Here is a 22,919-nt window from a genome sequence, read left to right on the forward strand (position 1 = left end):
AGCAGAGTAGTAGGGGTGTAAATCACAATAGTTTTACCACAATACGATATTACCATATGATATCTGCTGGTATCTTACTGTAAAGTGTCACGATACACATTCAATTCAGGGGCCTGCTATCAATATAAGACAATATCATAACCTAACTATTTAACACAGTTACATTTATAGCAACTCAAAAGGCAACTTAAATATAATTAGTCCGTTTTATAGCTGAGCTCTTCCAGGCTTTTAAAATAATAAACTATTCTTGGAGAATCTAAAATAAAGTGGCTTTTTTTTTTTTTTTTTTTTATACAGGTGATATGTATCAATATAGTATAAAGATTCTTCACTGTGAATGTCCCACTCTCAGCGTCAGTCTTGGTGGCTGAGAATTTCTCTTTAGTGAAATCTCCAAAATCATGATCGTTGTTGCCGAGTCTTGTGAACACGATTAGTTCCATTGTTTCTCCTGGCAGCTGTCTGTACCAGTACATCTGGAAGGAGCCAGAAGAACCCTTGGTGTGGTTCTCTCCCCCTGTTTGCTCCACAGTATGTCAGTCTGGGTGACCTCACTCCCATCAATAAGACCTGAGTGTGAAAAACAGTGTTGCCTGAAGTGAACATGTAAACTTGCGTACTGCAGAACATTAACAGCAATTTTGAACTTGTTGTGTGTTCTGGTTTCTTTGGACTTTACCTTTTATGCAGAGCAGAAATAGTAACAAGCCGATGAGACCGTGTTTGATGTTCTCAATGTTCAGTAGAAGGTGAATCTTCACTGATCTCCCGATTCAATTACGATTATCATGTCTTCGATTCGATGTCTCGATGCATCACGATGCGTCAAATACATTTTTCTATTAAAGCCATATAGGATATTTGACTTGACAGAATGCATTAAAGTGGCCATATTATGCTCATTTTCAGGTTCATAATTGTAATTTGAGATTGTATCAGAATAGGTTTACATTGTATTGTTGTATTGATTGTCAAAAAACTAGGGCTGTCAATTAAAAAATGTAATCTAATTAATTACATACTCTGTGATTAATTAATCGAAATGAATCGCATACATAATTAACGGTGCCTGAACCGACTTTTTAAGAAAAAAAAAAAGGGTACTAAACAACAGTTGGTGACATTAAAGAACGGCTTGTTTATTGCTAAGGCCACATGGTCAAAATGAAATGATTTAATAATAATGTATAACAATAACAATAACTTATTTCACTAGTAAATTGCTGTTGAACGACAAAAACAACCACCAGATGGGAAAAGGACATTTACAATAACTTCAAATGCACCACGAGGCTGTAATTTACCAGTTTCATTGAACGCACCGTCTGTGTTGTTTCTCCGACGGCAGCTGCAGGTTGTTACATCCCGGTGTTGAATCCTCTACAGTAAAACACAGTCACACTTTACACCGTTTAGCGTTAGCTGTCAGAATTTTAACCGTGTTTAATCCAGCTACTAGCTAGCGGTAGGCTAACGTTAGCTGCTGTTGAGTATAGTGTCAACTAGCGTCACGTGCAGCGGTGTTTGTGTTGCCTGAATCGTCTCAGAGAGAAGTGCAGACATATCAGTGGCACCAGTTTTTGGTAGCCAGGGTTGGCAGGAAGAAGATTTTTACAAGTAAATGTTCCAATTAATAATCCAGGCAGAACATTCTCGTCTCCCTCCTTCATTTTACAGTCCAATGGTGCTAGAACGGCTCCAGGTCAAACGTCAATATGGAATGGATTAATCTGCGTTATTTTTTTTTAAATTAACGCGTTATTTTGACAGCCCTAAAAAAAAAACATTTTTGTTGTTCTGCACATTGCTCAGAGATGGGGACTCGAGTCTGAGACTCGGACTCGAGTCGCACTTAAGTCGCACAAACGGCTGACTTCAGACTTGACTCGGACTCGACCCAAAAGACTTCAGACTTGACTCGAGCTTCGAGACTCGTCAACAACCTGTTTTCATGCAATTATAGCTTTTTAAATAAAAATGTATTCATGTATTTCTATTTTCTTTTATTGGCGCATATACGGTGAAACGTATGACGAGCTGCATGTCCCCTGCCCTTTGCCATAATGTGCAACGTAACGCATGCGCCTATGTGCGCGCACTCACATATCAAAAAATCCATTGCTGATGGCGACACCAAATCCTCCCGGAGTTGTACCTTTTCTCATTAGTTTTTCTTTCAATAACTTGGTAAACAGAGGCAGTAAGCTAACAGCTACATGCAAAGTGTGTGGCGCCAAGATAAATGATGCCGGATCAACAACGTCGGACTTCATCAGGCATCTCAAAAAGCACCTAAATAGGTCAGTCACTCACACACTAATGTGAAAAGAGACGTTACATTTAGCATATATCGTCACAGGTAACAAGCTAACCATCGCAAAGTGTTGTGCTAATGCTGAGAACAGGCACATTGTATCTTATAGTTAGTAGTTGCTGAGGCTCAGACATCCATGGCGCACAGGAGGCGGGACGCACGAATCCATCTCCCCAGGAACAAACGCTGTGTCGGGGGGGTAAACTCATGTGATGCGTAATTGATCCCGTGGATGATTTGTAGGCTATTAAGTGAACAAGGTGTACCCGGTCCACCAAACACTGGGCCGTCTTGACTGTCTTAATTCTGCACATATTTCTGTTACTTTAGTCCTATTTACTATTTCATTATTTCATCCATGCGTGGCGCAGCGGATCCGTCACCTGCCGTGGAGACGCTGGCCTCACTAACCTCTCCTCCTCTGAGTCGGGTCTCCCTCGCGCTGGACTCAGTTTCACTGAGCCTACTAACACTTAGAAAATAAATGGCATTACATCAGTGAGTTCAAACTGCTTATTGTGCGTAATTTGGACTGACACTGAGATGCATGTTGTTCTGTAACTGGTGTGGCGCTGCCACTTTTCTCTTGATTTCCAATTCGACATTAGAAATTTTTTTGAGTGAAAGAGACGTTACATTTAGCATATATCACCACAGGTAACAAGCTAACCATCGCAAAGTGTTGTGCTAATGCTGGGAACAGGCAGATTGTATCATTATAGTTATATCCATATGATGTGACAGACTTAGGTTAATATTTCACCAGGTCAGAGGTCTAGAGGGATGTGTTAAGTAGACCCCATAAAGTTATCCTACAACTGATTTTGATACTGTACTGTCTGGATGGTAGCTACAGGACATGTTTTGAATTCATAAGATTTAACAATACAGTGTTAGGGACGGATCAGATGGCCAGAGACTTGAGACTCGACTTGGACTTGTGGCAAAAGACTTGAGACTTGACTTGGACTTGCAAAAATGAAGGCGCACTTCCAACTTTGTGTGGAATACCTACAGAACAGGGACATGAAAGTAGTTCTATACAATTTATTTTGTAGATTAGGGTGAATTTGTGTGTGTTGTAGCAGTGTTTTGCCATTGAGAACGAGCTAGCATGCTAGCATTAGCATGCTAGGCCCCTCGTCTCGGCTAGTGACGTAGAAAGCCGTGCTGATTTTGACCAGCTCACCCGGAGACTGAAGGCAGGACACATTCAGAAACCATATCTCACTCAAAACAGCATGGATGTTTTTTTTTCCAAGTTTGTATGCGTGTGGAAGCACCAGAGACACAAAATAACACCCCAAATCCCAGAAAAAGTGATTTTTTTTTTCATAATATGGGCACTTTAAGATACTGTATAGTTCAATATAATACAGTTTTCTATATTACTTCATATGGTTATGTTTTCATCAAACAATGCAAGTAGTAAGATATAAACAATCTTTTATTTAACAAAACATTCTGCAGTGCTCTAATACTAAATAAATTGCATACATAAAACTACAGCACTGAGCACATGGCACTTCCTGAATGTGCAAAACCTAACAGAATATGTAAAGAGAAATGTTAGGCCTACATTAAATTGTAAACAGACCGACCCGCGTGAGGTCAATGGGAAGTTAGAAATCAAACGTAAATAAGTGTACATGCATGGAATACAACTGCATTGCTTTTATTTTGAAGTTTTGAAGAACATTTTTTTTTTTTTTTTTGCAAACATATGCTCTGGTTGCAAGTCGCAATTAAAAAGAAGTAGAAGAAAAACTGCAACGTGTCGGACCCCTGTGTCGGCGAGCCGCAAACTGAGCTCACGAGAGACGTTAGCATGGAAGTAAATGAGCTGTTATCCCTATAAAATGTCAGCTCACGGGAAAGAAAGAAAGAAAGAGGTTGATACAGAGTGCCGAGTTTTTAACCAAACATGGACTTCTAAGTATTTATTTACTGAAGTCCAAGGTAAAGCCGTGTGCTTAGTTTGCGGAGAACAGATCGCTGTGTTAAAGGATTATAATTAGGGTTGGGCATCGTTTGGATTTTAACAATTCTGATTCCGATTCTTGCTTTCGATTCCGATTCTTTGAGGGGTGGAGTTGAAACGGGTCACATGCCTATTTTCACAAATGAGAGGAAAGTTTTGTTTTGATTCAATGGTGGGTTGCAGTTTTACAGCTTTTTCAATGTCAAATAAAGCCACACTAGAGCGCTGCTTACTGAGCTCCATGGCTGCAACACAACGAGTGCCTGAATCACCACTACAATACTAAACACGCAGAGAAATACAACAACTTGACTGATGCAGAGCCGGCACGGACATCTGAAGCTTTTCTAGTTAAGCTGCAAAAGCAACAAGGCTTTTTAACCAAGCGTCAAGACCAGCTTTGTGATATCCCACAAAATCGCCAAAAACAGTAAGCCATTTTCTGAAGGGGAGTTTATTAAAGAGTGTTTGGTGGACTCTGCTGCGCTAATATGCCCAGAGAAAAAAGAGGCGTTTGAGAACGTGCCGCTTCCCAGGCAGCACATTCTTTTTTATGTGCCGCCTGAGAGAATTGAGTTTAGCCTATTGGTCCGGCCCTCCACAACAGTCCCTGTTTCTCATGTGGCCCCTTGGGAAAATGAATTGTCCACCCCTGGACTAGAGTCTAGCATAGGTCTAGATGAAACGGGTTAGGCTACTGAGAATGTTTTCATTTGAATGTTTATGCTGCGGCCGGAAAATTAACAAGCGACATCATTGCGTTATAATCGATTATGGTTGGCCACTGCATCGATGCAGCATCGTCCATGTCCGCATCACGATGCATCGATTATTTGATTAATTTCAACACCTCTAATGGTCAGAAAGTCAGAAAGCTGTCAGTGTAGTCACAGAGATAAAGAGTTGCAGGTGGGCGTGTCATATATTGTGTGGCTCCTGATCAAAAGTGTAACTGAGTATTTGTGGTCCTCGAGGTCCCCCTACAGTACAGCAGATAGACTCACTAATAGAGCCAACGGTGCACTGGGGTTTTTGTTCAGCTGTTGAATGTGTCTGTATCACTGTGTTGACTCACAGCACAGAAATACAAGCCTTTATCTTCTGGCTCCAGATTCTTCACTGTGAATGTCCCACTGTCAGCGTCAGGCTTGGTGGTTGAATATTTCTCATCATTAAAGCCTGGTTCAAAGTCAGGTTTGTTGTCTGTAATAGTGAACACGATTAGTTTCATTGTTTCTCCCGGCCGCTGTCTGTACCAGTACATCTGGAAGTAGGTAGCACCCTTGGTGTGGCTGCAGCTTATTGTTGCACTGTCGGTCTCGTTTTTCCACAGTCTGTCCGTCTGGGTGACATCACTCCCATCAATTAGACCTGTGTGTTTAACAGTTAATAGGTTAGTAGTTTAAAGTAGGTCGCTTTAAATTCATCGTCACCCTCTGCTGCCAATCTTAAAATACTGTAACACTGCAAACAATGAGTTCTTAATGTATTATTCACCTTGTATGCAGAGCAGTGATATTAAAAAGCTGAGGCGTCCATGTTTGATAATGTCCATGTTCTAAAACTGAGAGTGTCATATACTGTACGTCTGTCGGTGTGGTTACAGAGAGATGAAGAGCTGCAGGTGGGAGTGTCTCTGCAGAGTGTGACCTTCTCTGATCCTGTTAGCTGCTCTATCAAAACCCACGTGGTGAATCAAAGTGTAACTGAGTATTTGTGGTCCTCGAGGTCCCCCCTACAGTACATGCAGGCAGACTGCTAACAGTTATGTTAACAGTGCACTGGGGTTTTTTGTTCAGCTGTTGAATGTGTCTGTATCACTGTGTTGACTCACAGCACAGAAATACAAGCCTTTATCTTCTGGCTCCAGATTCTTCACTGTGAATGTCCCACTCTCAGCGTCAGTCTTGGTGGCTGAGATATTTCTCTTTGCTGAAATCTGTCCAAAATCATGCTCTTTGCTGGCGGTTCTTGTGAACACTATTAGTTCCATTGTTTCTCCCGGCCGCTGTCTGTACCAGTACATCTGGTAATAGCTGCCACCCTTGGTGTGGCTGCAGCTTATTGTTGCACTGTCGGTCTCGTTTTTCCACAGTCTGTCCGTCTGGGTGACATCACTCCCATCAAGTAGACCTGTGTGTTTAACAGTTAATAGGTTAGTAGTTTAAAGTAGGTCGCTTTAAATTCATCGTCACCCTCTGCTGCCAATCTTAAAATACTGTAACACTGCAAACAATGAGTTCTTAATGTATTATTCACCTTGTATGCAGAGCAGTGATATTAAAAAAGCTGAGGCGTCCATGTTTGATAATGTCCATGTTCTAAAACTGAGAGTGTCATATACTGTACGTCTGTCGGTGTGGTTACAGAGAGATGAAGAGCTGCAGGTGGGAGTGTCTCTGCAGAGTGTGACCTTCTCTGATCCTGTTAGCTGCTCTATCAAAACCCACGTGGTGAATCAAAGTGTAACTGAGTATTTGTGGTCCTCGAGGTCCCCCTACAGTACATGAGGCAATTATAACAGTTATGTTAACAGTGCACTGGGGTTTTTGTTCAGCTGTTGAATGTGTCTGTATCACTGTGTTGACTCACAGCACAGAAATACAAGCCTTTATCTTCTGGCTCCAGATTCTTCACTGTGAATGTCCCACTCTCAGCTTCAGTCTTGGTGGCTGAGAATTTCTCTTTGCTGAAATCTCCAAAATCATGCTCTTTGCTGGCGGTTCTTGTGAACACTATTAGTTTCATTGTTTCTCCCGGCCGCTGTCTGTACCAGTACATCTGGAAGTAGGTAGCACCCTTGGTGTGGCTGCAGCTTATTGTTGCACTGTCTGTCTCGTTTTTCCACAGTCTGTCCGTCTGGGTGACATCACTCCCATCAATTAGACCTGTGTGTTTAACAGTTAATAGGTTAGTAGTTTAAAGTAGGTCGCTTTAAATTCATCGTCACCCTCTGCTGCCAATCTTAAAATACTGTAACACTGCAAACAATGAGTTCTTAATGTATTATTCACCTTGTATGCAGAGCAGTGATATTAAAAAGCTGAGGCGTCCATGTTTGATAATGTCCATGTTCTAAAAACTGAGTGTGTCATATACTGTACGTCTGTCGGTGTGGTTACAGAGAGATGAAGAGCTGCAGGTGGGAGTGTCTCTGCAGAGTGTGACCTTCTCTGATCCTGTTAGCTGCTCTATCAAAACCCACGTGGTGAATCAAAGTGTAACTGAGTATTTGTGGTCCTCGAGGTCCCCCTACAGTACATGAGGCAATTGTAACAGTTATGTTAACAGTGCACTGGGGTTTTTGTTCAGCTGTTGAATGTGTCTGTATCACTGTGTTGACTCACAGCACAGAAATACAAGCCTTTATCTTCTGGCTCCAGATTCTTCACTGTGAATGTCCCACTCTCAGCGTCAGTCTTGGTGGCTGAGAATTTCTCTTTGCTGAAATCTCCAAAATCATGATTGTCGTTGCCGAATCTTGTGAACACGATTAGTTCCATTGTTTCTCCTGGTAGCTGTCTGTACCAGTACATCTGGCTGTAGGTAGCACCCTTGGTGTGGCTGCAGTTCATTGTTGCATGTTCACCCTTGTTTTTCCACAGTATGGAGGTCTGGTTGACATCACTCCCACTAATAGGACCTGTGTGTAGAATAGAAAGTTATCAATTTATAAACTTTCACTCAGCATTCCGTTATCGGAGATCACTTTCAACAAAACGGCAATCAATTAAAATTAGAGTAAATTTTTTTTATTGTGAATTACCTGTAGTCCACAGCAAAAAAGACTGACCATGTAAGGAGGTATTGTTTGAGGATTATGATGATACCCATGTTCTGTTAGACAAACTACCAGTCTCAAGTAGTTGCAGAGACATGAAGAGTCGAAGGTGGGAGTGTCTTTGCATTAAAGTGTAGATAGATGGGAGTCTAAGTGGTACAGTAGGTCCCCCTCCAGTTAATCACTGTCATGACATGCTACCTGTAATTCAGTTCAGTAACATCGATACGGCTGAGGGAGACAATTATTATGTGATGTATTTTGTGATGATCCTGGAACAGAATATGGATGATATTTCTGTACTAAAGAATGTGATGAGCGATTAAGACTTATTACAAAATGTGGGGAGGTTTTTTGTTTCTTTTTTGAACTAAAAGATAAACCTGAACAGACTGCAGGAATTAGAACAGTTTGAATATTTTTTTTTATCAGTTCTCTGTAGTTCCAGGCTCAGGAGACACTATCTCAAAATTGATGTTCTGCACATCCAAGGTTGTCGACAAATGTTAAACTTTGGGCCTATAACATGACCTCAGATGGGCTCCAAATAGTGTCAAAAAAAAGGGTGATAACATCTTCAAAGGCTCTGTTTAGTTGGAGGCTGGCTGCAGGTGTTCAAGAGACTCAACATGTTGTCTGTCTGCAGACAAAGGAGAGTTTTTGTATTGACTTGAGGGGAATCTGCAGCACTGTGCCGACTGGCAGCACACCAATACACACTGTTGTCATTTAATGACAAATTAGAAATGCTGAGGCGGGAATGTTTACTGCCATCTCCATCAAAGCTGATTTTTCCTTTCACGTCGTCCTCGGGGTATGGGTGGATCACATTCAGATATCCCAGGAGCTTTAGAGCTTTCTGTTCGTCCTGTTTGTACCAGAGGATTTTATCATAATTTTCTATGCTGTGTGAACAGTTGATCTCACTGGCAACCGATTCACCAGTTCTCTTAATGATAAAAGGAGGCGTTTGGAAGACACTTTTTGGTATTAGAGGCACCTGTGGAAAAAAAACAGACAATATTTTAAATACTGAAATTATTAACTGTGCAGTGTCTAACTCTTTTTGGAATATATAATTTTTTTTAATTTCTCACCATTATTTCCCGGCAGATAAAGAAAACCGAATATAAAGACCATAAATATCATGTTAAAAGAAGATGAGATTTGACACTCAACTATCAGCTCTCCTTTCCAGTCCTGTCAGCTCAGCACCTGTGGAACAGAGTGCATCACTGTTACAGTTCAGTGAACAGGGGTGGTGTCTCTGCATCGTAGCTTTATCAGGAAGGAAGTCGAGTCAGTGGAAGGGTAGGTTGGGATCTAGAGCTGGGCATCGTCAATGATTTCCTGAATTGATCTGATTCCAATTCACAAGGTCCAGATTCGATCACATTTTCGACTCTTGTATCAGTTAGGGTAGGGAAGTTTCATTTACAATACCAATGTTGCTTGGATATAAAAGATTCTCAGAACTGATGCTGTAAATTGTACTGTAAGCAAGAAGCAACCCTCAAATCTTTTTTTATAATGCACCAGGTTAATGCATTCAGAATTGACCCCCGGAATGTTTGTTTAAAGTACTTTTTACTTAACAAGACTGACATTATAGGAACATATTTAACAAAATGAAAGATTGATTTTGAAATTGTATTAATCGATGTCAGATCACTTGAACAAAGACTGGTTTTGATTGAGGAACTGATTGTTTTAACCCAGTCCTCTTGATATCCTCATTTCATTTGTTGAGGTTTGCTACCCCCTGCTGGTGTGAAAAATAGCCGCGGTAAGTTGCTTGAGTAGGAAGGCTTTGAGGTGTTTTCCAAATTTTACAGATATTTACGTTCTGATAGTTATTTCAGATCAGTGCGGCAGTTTGTGGGCGTGTGACGTGTTCGGTACCCGCCTCTCCTCTGGAGTCACATATCTTCGGTCATTAGTGATTTATTTAATTCATTATCAGATGAGTGCAACGTTGCGTTTACACCTGCCTCGTTTGGTCCGTTTAAAACGAACCCTGGAGCGTGTGGTCGGACAGTCCGGTGCGTTTGGGCTGGTGTGAAAGCACATCGGAACTCTGGTTTCGGATCAAACAAACAAACTCTGGTCAGCTTGAAAACGGGAGTCTCGGTTCGCTTCCAAGTGAACTAGAGTTTGGTTCCCCTTAGGTAAGAATGCGAACCGACCCAGATACAGGAAGCGAACCAAAAACGGAGCGTTTACTAGCCTGCAATGTCAACCTTGCACACAATTTACGGACTTCTAATATGATTTAAGGGATGCTAACTTGGCTGGTTGCCTGTGTGACCTCATCATCTCACTCCTTGACTCGCTGTCAGCCAGCTGCTCGTTGTTGGCCTCCTCCTAAATATTAAACACTGAAGCAGAACCAGGAAACCCGAGACGTTCTAAATGTGGCGTAACTCCATTACTTCTGAGACCAGAAGTGTCTGCTTGCTGTTTCGGATATTTTGTCCAATAAACAAGCGACCGTCTCGACCGCGTGACGTGTGTTTACAGTGTCTGGTGATCTTGACATAGTGCAGTGTGAAAGCAAACCGAACCAAATGAAAAAAGCAACAGTGTTGCAACGTCGCCCCCGACGTGCCATCCTGCCAGTGTATTTTAGATTCTAACCACAGACGCATCAAAACAGAACATGGATTTGTTTTTTTATTATTATACTTTGATTATTCTGTGTTCTTCATCCAGTCCCATCACGGCCTATACTGTTAAGGGACTCTCAGAGGCTTTTAAATAATTATGAATGATTACAATAATATGTTAACTATTCTCTCATCCATATAGTTTATTTGAGTGTATATAATAGTCAAATTAACCGAAACTCGTTAAAATATCTCAAAACGTGAATTTTTTACAATGTCAAACAGGTTAGTGGGGCTGACTCACAGCACAGAAATACAAGCCTTTATCTTCTGGCTCCAGATTCTTCACTGTGAATGTCCCACTCTCAGCGTCAGTCTTGGTGGCTGAGAATTTCTCTTTGCTGAAATCTCCAAAATCATGATTGTCGTTGCCGAATCTTGTGAACACGATTAGTTCCATTGTTTCTCCTGGTAGCTGTCTGTACCAGTACATCTGGCTGTAGTCAGCACCCTTGGTGTGGCTGCAGTTCATTGTTGCATGTTCACCCTTGTTTTTCCACAGTATGGAGGTCTGGTTGACATCACTCCCACTAATAGGACCTGTGTGTAGAATAGAAAGTTATCAATTTATAAACTTTCACTCAGCATTCCGTTATCGGAGATCACTTTCAACAAAACGGCAATCAATTAAAATTAGAGTAAATTTTTTTTTATTGTGAATTACCTGTAGTCCACAGCAAAAAGACTGACCATGTAAGGAGGTATTGTTTGAGGATTATGATGATACCCATGTTCTGTTAGACAAACTACCAGTCTCAAGTAGTTGCAGAGACATGAAGAGTCGAAGGTGGGAGTGTCTTTGCATTAAAGTGTAGATAGATGGGAGTCTAAGTGGTACAGTAGGTCCCCCTCCAGTTAATCACTGTCATGACATGCTACCTGTAATTCAGTTCAGTAACATCGATACGGCTGAGGGAGACAATTATTATGTGATGTATTTTGTGATGATCCTGGAACAGAATATGGATGATATTTCTGTACTAAAGAATGTGATGAGAGATTAAGACTTATTACAAAATGTGGGGAGGTTTTTTGTTTCTTTTTTGAACTAAAAGATAAACCTGAACAGACTGCAGGAATTAGAACAGTTTGAATATTTTTTTTTATTAATTTTTTTTATCAGTTCTCTGTAGTTCCAGGCTCAGGAGACACTATCTCAAAATTGATGTTCTGCACATCCAAGGTTGTCGACAAATGTTAAACTTTGGGCCTATAACATGACCTCAGATGGGCTCCAAATAGTGTCAAAAAAAGGGTGATAACATCTTCAAAGGCTCTGTTTAGTTGGAGGCTGGCTGCAGGTGTTCAAGAGACTCAACATGTTGTCTGTCTGCAGACAAAGGAGAGTTTTTGTATTGACTTGAGGGGAATCTGCAGCACTGTGCCGACTGGCAGCACAGAAATACACACCGTTGTCATTTAATGATAAATTAGAAACGCTGAGGCGGGAATGTTTACTGCCAACTCCATCAAAGCTGATTTTTCCTTTCACGTCGTCCTCGGGGTATGGGTGGATCACATTCAGATATCCCAGGAGCTTTAGAGCTTTCTGTTCGTCCTGTTTGTACCAGAGGATTTTATCATAATTTTCTATGCTGTGTGAACAGTTGATCTCACTGGCAACCGATTCACCAGTTCTCTTAATGATAAAAGGAGGCGTTTGGAAGACACTTTTGGTATTAGAGGCACCTGTGGAAAAAAACAGACAATATTTTCAATACTGAAATTATTAACTGTGCAGTGTCGAACTCTTTTTGGAATATATATATTTTTTAATTTCTCACCATTATTTCCCGGCAGATAAAGAAAACCGAATATAAAGACCATAAATATCATGTTAAAAGAAGATGAGATTTGACACTCAACTATCAGCTCTCCTTTCCAGTCCTGTCAGCTCAGCACCTGTGGAACAGAGTGCATCACTGTTACAGTTCAGTGAACAGGGGTGGTGTCTCTGCATCGTAGCTTTATCAGGAAGGAAGTAGCGTCGAGTCAGTGGAAGGGTAGGTTGGGATCTAGAGCTGGGCATCGTCAATGATTTCCTGAATTGATCTGATTCCAATTCACAAGGTCCAGATTCGATCACATTTTCGACTCTTATATCAGTTAGGGTAGGGAAGTTTCATTTACAATACCAATGTTGCTTGGATATAAAAGATTCTCAGAACTGATGCTGTAAATTGTACTGTAAGCAAGAAGCAACCCTCAAATCTTTTTTTATAATGCACCAGGTTAATGCATTCAGAATTGACCCCCGGAATGTTTGTTTAAAGTACTTTTTACTTAACAAGACTGACATTATAGGAACATATTTAACAAAATAAAAGATTGCTTTTGAAATTGTATTAATCGATGTCAGATCACTTGAACAAAGACTGGTTTTGATTGAGGAACTGATTGTTTTAACCCAGTCCTCTTGATATCCTCATTTCATTTGTTGAGGTTTGCTACCCCCTGCTGGTGTGAAAAATAGCCTGCGGTAAGTTGCTTGAGTAGGAAGGCTTTGAGGTGTTTTCCAAATTTTACAGATATTTACGTTCTGATAGTTATTTCAGATCAGTGCGGCAGTTTGTGGGCGTGTGACGTGTTCGGTACCCGCCTCTCCTCTGGAGTCACATATCTTCGGTCATTAGTGATTTATTTAATTCATTATCAGATGAGTGCAACGTTGCGTTTACACCTGCCTCGTTTGGTCCGTTTAAAACGAACCCTGGAGCGTGTGGTCGGACAGTCCGGTGCGTTTGGGCTGGTGTGAAAGCACATCGGAACTCTGGTTTCGGATCAAACAAACAAACTCTGGTCAGCTTGAAAACGGGAGTCTCGGTTCGCTTCCAAGTGAACTAGAGTTTGGTTCCCCTTAGGTAAGAATGCGAACCGACCCAGATACAGGAAGCGAACCAAAAACGGAGCGTTTACTAGCCTGCAATGTCAACCTTGCACACAATTTACGGACTTCTAATATGATTTAAGGGATGCTAACTTGGCTGGTTGCCTGTGTGACCTCATAATCTCACTCCTTGACTCGCTGTCAGCCAGCTGCTCGTTGTTGGCCTCCTCCTAAATATTAAACACTGAAGCAGAACCAGGAAACCCGAGACGTTCTAAATGTGGCGTAACTCCATTACTTCTGAGACCAGAAGTGTCTGCTTGCTGTTTCGGATATTTTGTCCAGTAAACAAGCGACCGTCTCGACCGCGTGACGTGTGTTTACAGTGTCTGGTGATCTTGACATAGTGCAGTGTGAAAGCAAACCGAACCAAATGAAAAAAGCAACAGTGTTGCAACGTCGCCCCCGACGTGCCATCCTGCCAGTGTATTTTAGATTCTAACCACAGACGCATCAAAACAGAACATGGATTTGTTTTTTTATTATTATACTTTGATTATTCTGTGTTCTTCATCCAGTCCCATCACGGCCTATACTGTTAAGGGACTCTCAGAGGCTTTTAAATAATTATGAATGATTACAATAATATGTTAACTATTCTCTCATCCATATAGTTTATTTGAGTGTATATAATAGTCAAATTAACCGAAACTCGTTAAAATATCTCAAAACGTGAATTTTTTACAACGTCAAACAGGTTAGTGGGGCTGACTCACAGCACAGAAATACAAGCCTTTATCTTCTGGCTCCAGATTCTTCACTGTGAATGTCCCACTCTCAGCGTCAGTCTTGGTGGCTGAGAATTTCTCTCTTGCCGGACCTTGTGAACACGATTAGTTTCATTGTTTCTCCTGGTAGCTGTCTGTACCAGTACATCTGGTAGTAGTCAGCACCCTTGGTGTGGCTGCACTTTATTGTTGCATTGTCGCCCTGGTCTTTCCAAAGTATGTCAGTCTGGGTGACCTCACTCCCATCTATAAGACCTGTGTGTGAAAAACAGTAAACTTAAAAGTGAACATGTTATCTTGTATACAGCAGACCATTTAGTCATTTTGAAATTGTGCTTGTTATCTCTCTAATAGAAGTTTAAGTCAGTATTGTGTTCTGGTTTCTTTGGACTTTACCTTTTATGCAGAGCAGAAATAGTAACAAGCTGATGAGACCGTGTTTGATGTTGTATCATGTATTATTGTGTGGCTCCTGATCAAAAGTGTAACTGAGTATTTGTGGTCCTCGAGGTCCCCCTACAGTACAGCAGATAGACTCACTAATAGAGCCAACGGTGCACTGGGGTTTTTGTTCAGCTGTTGAATGTGTCTGTATCACTGTGTTGACTCACAGCACAGAAATACAAGCCTTTATCTTCTGGCTCCAGATTCTTCACTGTGAATGTCCCACTCTCAGCTTCAGTCTTGGTGGCTGAGAATTTCTCTTTGCTGAAATCTCCAAAATCATGCTCTTTGCTGGCGGTTCTTGTGAACACTATTAGTTCCATTGTTTCTCCCGGCCGCTGTCTGTACCAGTACATCTGGCTGTAGCCAGCATCCTTGGTGTGGCTGCAGCTTATTGTTGCACTGTCGGTCTCGTTTTTCCACAGTCTGTCCGTCTGGGTGACATCACTCCCATCAATTAGACCTGTGTGTTTAACAGTTAATAGGTTAGTAGTTTAAAGTAGGTCGCTTTAAATTCATCGTCACCCTCTGCTGCCAATCTTAAAATACTGTAACACTGCAAACAATGAGTTCTTAATGTATTATTCACCTTGTATGCAGAGCAGTGATATTAAAAAGCTGAGGCGTCCATGTTTGATAATGTCCATGTTCTAAAACTGAGAGTGTCATATACTGTACGTCTGTCGGTGTGGTTACAGAGAGATGAAGAGCTGCAGGTGGGAGTGTCTCTGCAGAGTGTGACCTTCTCTGATCCTGTTAGCTGCTCTATCAAAACCCACGTGGTGAATCAAAGTGTAACTGAGTATTTGTGGTCCTCGAGGTCCCCCTACAGTACATGAGGCAATTGTAACAGTTATGTTAACAGTGCACTGGGGTTTTTGTTCAGCTGTTGAATGTGTCTGTATCACTGTGTTGACTCACAGCACAGAAATACAAGCCTTTATCTTCTGGCTCCAGATTCTTCACTGTGAATGTCCCACTCTCAGCGTCAGTCTTGGTGGCTGAGAATTTCTCTTTGCTGAAATCTCCAAAATCATGATTGTCGATGCCGGATCTTGTGAACACTATTAGTTCCATTGTTTCTCCTGGTAGCTGTCTGTACCAGTACATCTGGTTGTAGCCAGCACCCTTGGTGTGGCTGCAGTTCATTGTTGCATGTTCACCCTTGTTTTTTCCACAGTATGGAGGTCTGGTTGACATCACTCCCACTAATAGGACCTGTGTGTAGAATAGAAAGTTATCAATTTATAAACTTTCACTCAGCATTCCGTTATCGGAGATCACTTTCAACAAAACGGCAATCAATTAAAATTAGAGTAAAATTTTTTTTTATTGTGAATTACCTGTAGTCCACAGCAAAAAAGACTGACCATGTAAGGAGGTATTGTTTGAGGATTATGATGATACCCATGTTCTGTTAGACAAACTACCAGTCTCAAGTAGTTGCAGAGACATGAAGAGTCGAAGGTGGGAGTGTCTTTGCATTAAAGTGTAGATAGATGGGAGTCTAAGTGGTACAGTAGGTCCCCCTCCAGTTAATCACTGTCATGACATGCTACCTGTAATTCAGTTCAGTAACATCGATACGGCTGAGGGAGACAATTATTATGTGATGTATTTTGTGATGATCCTGGAACAGAATATGGATGATATTTCTGTACTAAAGAATGTGATGAGCGATTAAGACTTATTACAAAATGTGGGGAGGTTTTTTGTTTCTTTTTTGAACTAAAAGATAAACCTGAACAGACTGCAGGAATTAGAACAGTTTGAATATTTTTTTTTATTTATTTATTTATTTATTTATTTTTTTTTAATCAGTTCTCTGTAGTTCCAGGCTCAGGAGACACTATCTCAAAATTGATGTTCTGCACATCCAAGGTTGTCGACAAATGTTAAACTTTGGGCCTATAACATGACCTCAGATGGGCTCCAAATAGTGTCAAAAAAAAGGGTGATAACATCTTCAAAGGCTCTGTTTAGTTGGAGGCTGGCTGCAGGTGTTCAAGAGACTCAACATGTTGTCTGTCTGCAGACAAAGGAGAGTTTTTGTATTGACTTGAGGGGAATCTGCAGCACTGTGCCGACTGGCAGCACACCAATACACACCGTTGTCATTTAATGACAGATCAGAAATGCTGAGGCGGGAATGTTTACGGCCATCTCCGTCAAAGCTGATTTTTCCTTTCACGTCGTCCTCGGGGTATTGGCTGTCCAGATTCAGATATCCCAGGAGCTTTAGAGCTTTCTGTTCGTCCTGTTTGTACCAGAGGATTTTATCATGATTTTCTATGCTGTGTGAACAGTTGATCTCACTGGCAACCGATTCACCAGTTCTCTTAATGATAGAAGGAGGCGTTTGGAAGACACTTTTGGTATTAGAGGCACCTGTGGGGAAAAAAAAAAAAAAAAAAAAAAAGCAGATGCTATTTTAAACCTACTTTTTAATTATTAGCTGTGTGGTGTCCTACTCTGTTTGAAATGCTCACCCTTATTCCCCGACAGATGAAGTAAACCTAACATAAAGACCAGAAACATCATAGTTAAGAAGTTCTACTACTATCTGCTTCCCTTTCAGTTCAGCACCTGTAGACGGGCGCTCACCTCTCCCACTGTTAATATAACACAACCAGGGGAGGTGTCAGTTGTCTACATCACAGCTTTCACTTTATCAGCAGGGTATAGCTCTGCTGATAGTGTAATCTCTATGGAAGTGGAAGGTTGCAGCTATTTAGTTTGTCTCCCCCTGTAGGTGTGAGTGAGTGAAGGTTGGGTGAAGTATAGTCTGTATCCTTTGCGTTCCACTTCCAGAGTTGCTCCAGTGCTACGGGAAATTCCGCCGGATGCACGTATTTTCCGTTTCCTTCCGCTTTCTTTGTTATGGAATTTTAAATTTGCTGTATTATTGAGGACTATTGTTGACTGCTCCTCAGATCTCTGCAGGGTAAATTATTATTAATGAAATCAATTACACTTGTGTGCATAACAAATGATACACAAACCTTTTATATTCAACACATTTTTGGATTTACTTGATTGTCTGACATAACTTAATAATACAAGAAATACAATCTTCTGGCTCCAGATTCTTCACTGTGAATGTCCCACTCTCAGCTTCAGTCTTGGTGGCTGAGAATTTCTCTTCAGTGAAATCTCCAAAATCATGCTCTTTGCTGGCGGTTCTTGTGAACACTATTAGTTCCATTGTTTCTCCCGGCCGCTGTCTGTACCAGTACATCTGGAAGTAGTCAGCACCCTTGGTGTGGCTGCAGCTTATTGTTGCACTGTCGGTCTCGTTTTTCCACAGTCTGTCCGTCTGGGTGACATCACTCCCATCAATTAGACCTGTGTGTTTAACTGTTAATAGGTTAGTAGTTTAAAGTAGGTCGCTTTAAATTCATCGTCACCCTCTGCTGCCAATCTTAAAATACTGTAACACTGCAAACAATGAGTTCTTAATGTATTATTCACCTTGTATGCAGAGCAGTGATATTAAAAAGCTGAGGCGTCCATGTTTGATAATGTCCATGTTCTAAAACTGAGAGTGTCATATACTGTACGTCTGTCGGTGTGGTTACAGAGAGATGAAGAGCTGCAGGTGGGAGTGTCTCTGCAGAGTGTGACCTTCTCTGATCCTGTTAGCTGCTCTATCAAAACCCACGTGGTGAATCAAAGTGTAACTGAGTATTTGTGGTCCTCGAGGTCCCCCTACAGTACAGCAGATAGACTCACTAATAGAGCCCTCGTCTTTCCACAGTATGGAGGTCTGGTTCATTCAACCTTTATTCATACTTAATTAAATCAATTAGACTTGTGTGCATAACAAATGATACACAAACAAACCTGTGATATTCAACAAATTTTTGGAATTACTTGATTGTCTAACATAACTTTCATTCAAGATGATAAACAATTACACAGTAGATCCTGAAGATACGGACCACATTTGATTTTATTGTAAATTACCTCAAATCCACAGCAAAAGACAACAATTGATCATCTGAGGAGGCCTTGTTTAATGATGGTAATATCCATGTTCTGTTGGTCACTAGTCTATATCCACGTCTTTACACTTCCGGGGTTGTTTAGGTGCCGCTGGAAATTTCGCCGGATATCTTTCTTTTCGGGCTGGATGTCTGTCACCTTCCGCTTTCTTTGTGTTGGCATTTTAAACGCCGGTCTGTTTTTTGAGGACTATGGTTAACTGCTCCTCAGATCTCTGCAGGGTAAATCCAGACAGCTAGCTAGACTATCTGTCCAATCTGAGTTTTATGTTCACGACTAAAACAACCTTTGAACGTACGCGTGTTCCACCAAAACAAGTTCCTTCCTGAGGCAATTTGGCAGAGGCACCGTTTAGCTCCGTCCAAGACGATTGTGATTGGTTTAAAGAAATGCCAATAAACCAGAGCACGTTTTACTCCCATCCCGGAATGCTGTGTGGACTAGCCAGACCCTCCTCCGCAGCGCTGTGGAGGAAGGTCTGGCTACGCGAGACTAGTTGGACACAAACTGAGTCTCGTATAGATACACACGTATGACGTGCTGCAGGTTGGAGTGTCACTGCATTGTGTGATGTGATCCTCAAAGTTTTGAGCTTCTGTATGCAAGTCTATCCTGTCAGCGTAACTTTAAATGTAAGTAAAAAAAGGTGCTGGTTTCCCAATAGTCCATCACTCCCATCTGCATGGACAATGCTGCGGTACAGTTTTAGTACTTTTTTTAACATGAAGCAATATTTCAAGATGACATTTATTTAAACAAAGTCAATGAAAGTTGTAACATTTTAAATTAAAGTAAAATAAGAGCATGTTATTTATAGATTTTTTGTAACTAAAATCCCATATGGGTCCGGCTCCAGTACGTAGTAACAATGAGTAGTACTGCCAGTAAGAAGACACTCATTTTCACAGCGATATACTCGCACATTTACTGTCCGCTCTCCAGCTGAACAGATGCTAGCAGTAACTTGTTTAAAACTGGCAAACGGCATCCATAAATTGCACTCTTGTGAATGGGACCGCTCTCTCCAGCTCACTAAATGTAACCGGCCGATGCAGATTCAGAGCAGTATTTGTGACTAAGTAATGAAGCATGAAAGGTTGCTAGATTTTATACTTTAAGTATGCTCTTTCTTGTTTGTTTTTTTTTGTTTTTTTTTCATTTCTCAAGGAAATAGTATGCATGATGCAATACAGAATTGTACTGTAGTTTAATTGATTAGTAACATCCCCTAGTTGAGTACAGTAGATGGCACTGTTTCCCTACTTTTGCAGAGAGACAGAGAAATCGGTGAATTCAGGAAAACTCAATCTTGCTCTTTTTAACACATGAAACATTTTCTTTAATCAAATCCCTGCCTTGTTATAGAGCAAGTAATTTACATGCTCACTGTGTCATTACCTTGTTTTCCTATGTGTGTTTTCTTCCTCACTGGCACTGGCTTTGAATGAACCAGTGCAGTAATTTACATGTACATTTGATTCCCCCCCGGTGTTTTAAAACCCAGTCGGTCCTCTGATCTTCTGGCGCCTCCTCCTCTGCGGTTCTTGCAAGTGCCAGTAGATCGTGTTGGATGAAATATTTATTCACACTGCTGTGGTTGGTTTTTACAGACATCTTACAAGTGGACATAGTTCAGAGATATGTGAGATTTCACAGACCTATAATAAACTGGAAGGCTGCTGTGTCTGTGCGGCAGGAAACCCAAATTGATGAATGAAACAAAGGAGCATTGTGAGAATATCATGAATGTTTTCAATGAGTCAAAAATAGTTCAGCTGTCAAATAATCCTGAAAACGCATCCAATTGCAGTCGCAGACTTTTTTCACTTTTTGACTGTTTGTAAGCACCCTTTGCCCCTTTTTTAGAAGGCTCTATCTCTTTACAAAATAACAATATAATAGTTACAGAATGCCTCAAAACATGCAGTATAATTATCAATCAGTTTACACACTTTCAATTCTCAGATAATAATCAGAACAGTGTTTGTTGGGAAACCAAATCAACTTCCTCCGTGAGCTAAAACTTCCATCTGCTCCAGGCAGATACTACTGAAGTTTTCATTTATTTTTTTTAAAGCTACTGCAGTTAGGGCTGCACAATTGATTGAATTTTAATCACGATCATGATTTTGGCTTCCCACGATCAAATTCACGTGATCGAGCAATATTTAAAGTCATTTTCTTTGCATTCATTTGATTCCCAATCGAGATACACTGGTAAGAATTGCTTTCCATTGTTAATATGTACTTAAAAACTATTCTGAAATGTAAAATAATAGAATTGTAACCATGTGATAAAACATGCGATTAATCGCGATTAACTATAGACATTCAACGATTAATCGCGATTAAGAAAATGTAATCGTTTGACAGCCGTATTTAAAATGCATCATTCCTCTCAAGCTCTGTAAACCACTGTCTGATCACGTGCCTCCGTGAGCCAATCAGAGTTGTTCCCTGCACCGCGCAGCTTAGTTACGGTCACAGAGGACAGAGTAACGTGAGGCAAATTCCACAGCAGATAGCAGTCGGTCATAAGCTTTTCTTTAACTTTCCTTTTCTTTTTCTTTAACTGTCTATGGTCATAAGTCGTCACGAGGTTTACCAGTAAACGCAACATTTCCACAGCAGTGTCCAGTGCTAGTTTGAGTCTTTTAGCTCATAGCTTTAGCTGCAGACTGTTGTAGCATGCGTCCCGCTGTTGGAATCCTCTACGGTGAAATACAGTCACACTACACCGTTTGGCTGTCAGCATTTTAGCCATTAGCCATTAGCCATTTAATCCAGTTACTACTGTAGCATATGGTAGACTAACGTTACCTGCTGTGTAACGCTATGTGTGGAAAGTGGTCACACAACAGCTGAAATGGCATATTTCTTCATAGTATCCTTCAACAAAGGAGGAATGTAGCACAATATGGATGTAAAAGCAGTTATAATTAGCCTATGTGACAATACAATTTGTTTTGGTTAAAATCAACAAATAATCGTGATAATTAATCGTGATCTCAATATTGATCAAAATAATCATTAGTATCAGTATCATTTTGGCCATAATCGTGCAGCCCTAACTGCAGTGTTTACATTGTCACATGTAGCGACATGCTAACGGCAGGGAAAGATGTCATCTTGGCTGCCAATGTTCAATTCTCTCCAATTTCGTGTCACATTACTCCTGAAATGTCCGGTTGGGTAGTATTTGGTAGCTATAGGGCCCTATCTTGCACCCGGCGCAGAGCAGCGCAAAGCCCGACGCAAGTGTCTTTCCTAGTTTAAGACCGACGCAGTTGTCAATTTCCCGTCCAGCGCCCGCGTCGTTTAAATAGCAAATGGACCTGCGCCCATCTTTGCGCCCATGGGCGTGCTGGTCTTACAGGGAGGTGTGTTCAGATGAATTCTTGGCATATTGCTATCTTGAGGCAGTGGGAAGTGAACGCGCCATTGACCAACAAAAACCTGGTCTAAAGTCAAAAGCGCAGCATTTCATTGTTACAACAGCGAATTAGTAAAATACGCCTAGGCTCGTGCACAGCGAGCGCGCACTATGCTTGTTACACACACAGGGAAGCGCAGCAGCAGCACACAAACATGCAAAAGATTACAAATAAAAATATTACGGTGCAAATCCTCCATCATAATAGCAATGCGCCAAGGTCCAAACACGCCTGGCACGCCTGGCACGCCAGGGAATGGGAGATGACACTCTGGTTTATTGCATCTTACGCCCAAAACACACCTATGAATTAATGAAGACACTAAGTACACCGGGGAAGACCCAGGACTAGGTGGAGGGATTATATCTCCAACCTGGCCTGGGAACGCCTCGGGATCCCCCAGTCGGAGCTGGTTAATGTGGCTCGGGAAAGGGAAGTTTGGGGTCCCCTGCTGGAGCTGCTACCCCCGCGACCCGACCCCGGATAAGCGGACGAAAATGGATGGTACAACCCTTTTGAACCATGCGCACGGCACACACAGACCCTTTTTTCCGCCGTCAAACTAGCAAAAGTGGATTTGTACACACCCTAAACACACCTGCGCCAGGCGCTTCACGCCGTGTGCTTAGATCGTTAAAATAGGGCCCATAGTGCGTAGTTTCTGTCTCTGACTTAG

General features: G+C 41.3%; 2 gene segments (V, D, J or C); both read right to left on the reverse strand.

The window, feature by feature from the left end:
* Nucleotides 1–14,932: 14,932 nt before the first annotated feature.
* On the reverse strand, nt 14,933–15,451 carry LOC144535565 (T cell receptor beta variable 29-1-like). The segment is given in 2 exon segments: nt 14,933–15,267; nt 15,394–15,451. Coding segments are annotated over 2 exon segments (393 nt in total).
* A 2-nt stretch (nt 15,452–15,453) lies between these two features.
* On the reverse strand, nt 15,454–16,770 carry LOC144535388 (T cell receptor beta variable 29-1-like). The segment is given in 3 exon segments: nt 15,454–15,630; nt 15,726–16,022; nt 16,148–16,770. Coding segments are annotated over 3 exon segments (366 nt in total).
* Nucleotides 16,771–22,919: the final 6,149 nt, after the last annotated feature.

Source organism: Sander vitreus, chromosome 20, assembly GCF_031162955.1.
Source record: "Sander vitreus isolate 19-12246 chromosome 20, sanVit1, whole genome shotgun sequence".
In the NCBI taxonomy this organism is placed as follows: Eukaryota; Metazoa; Chordata; class Actinopteri; order Perciformes; family Percidae; genus Sander; species Sander vitreus.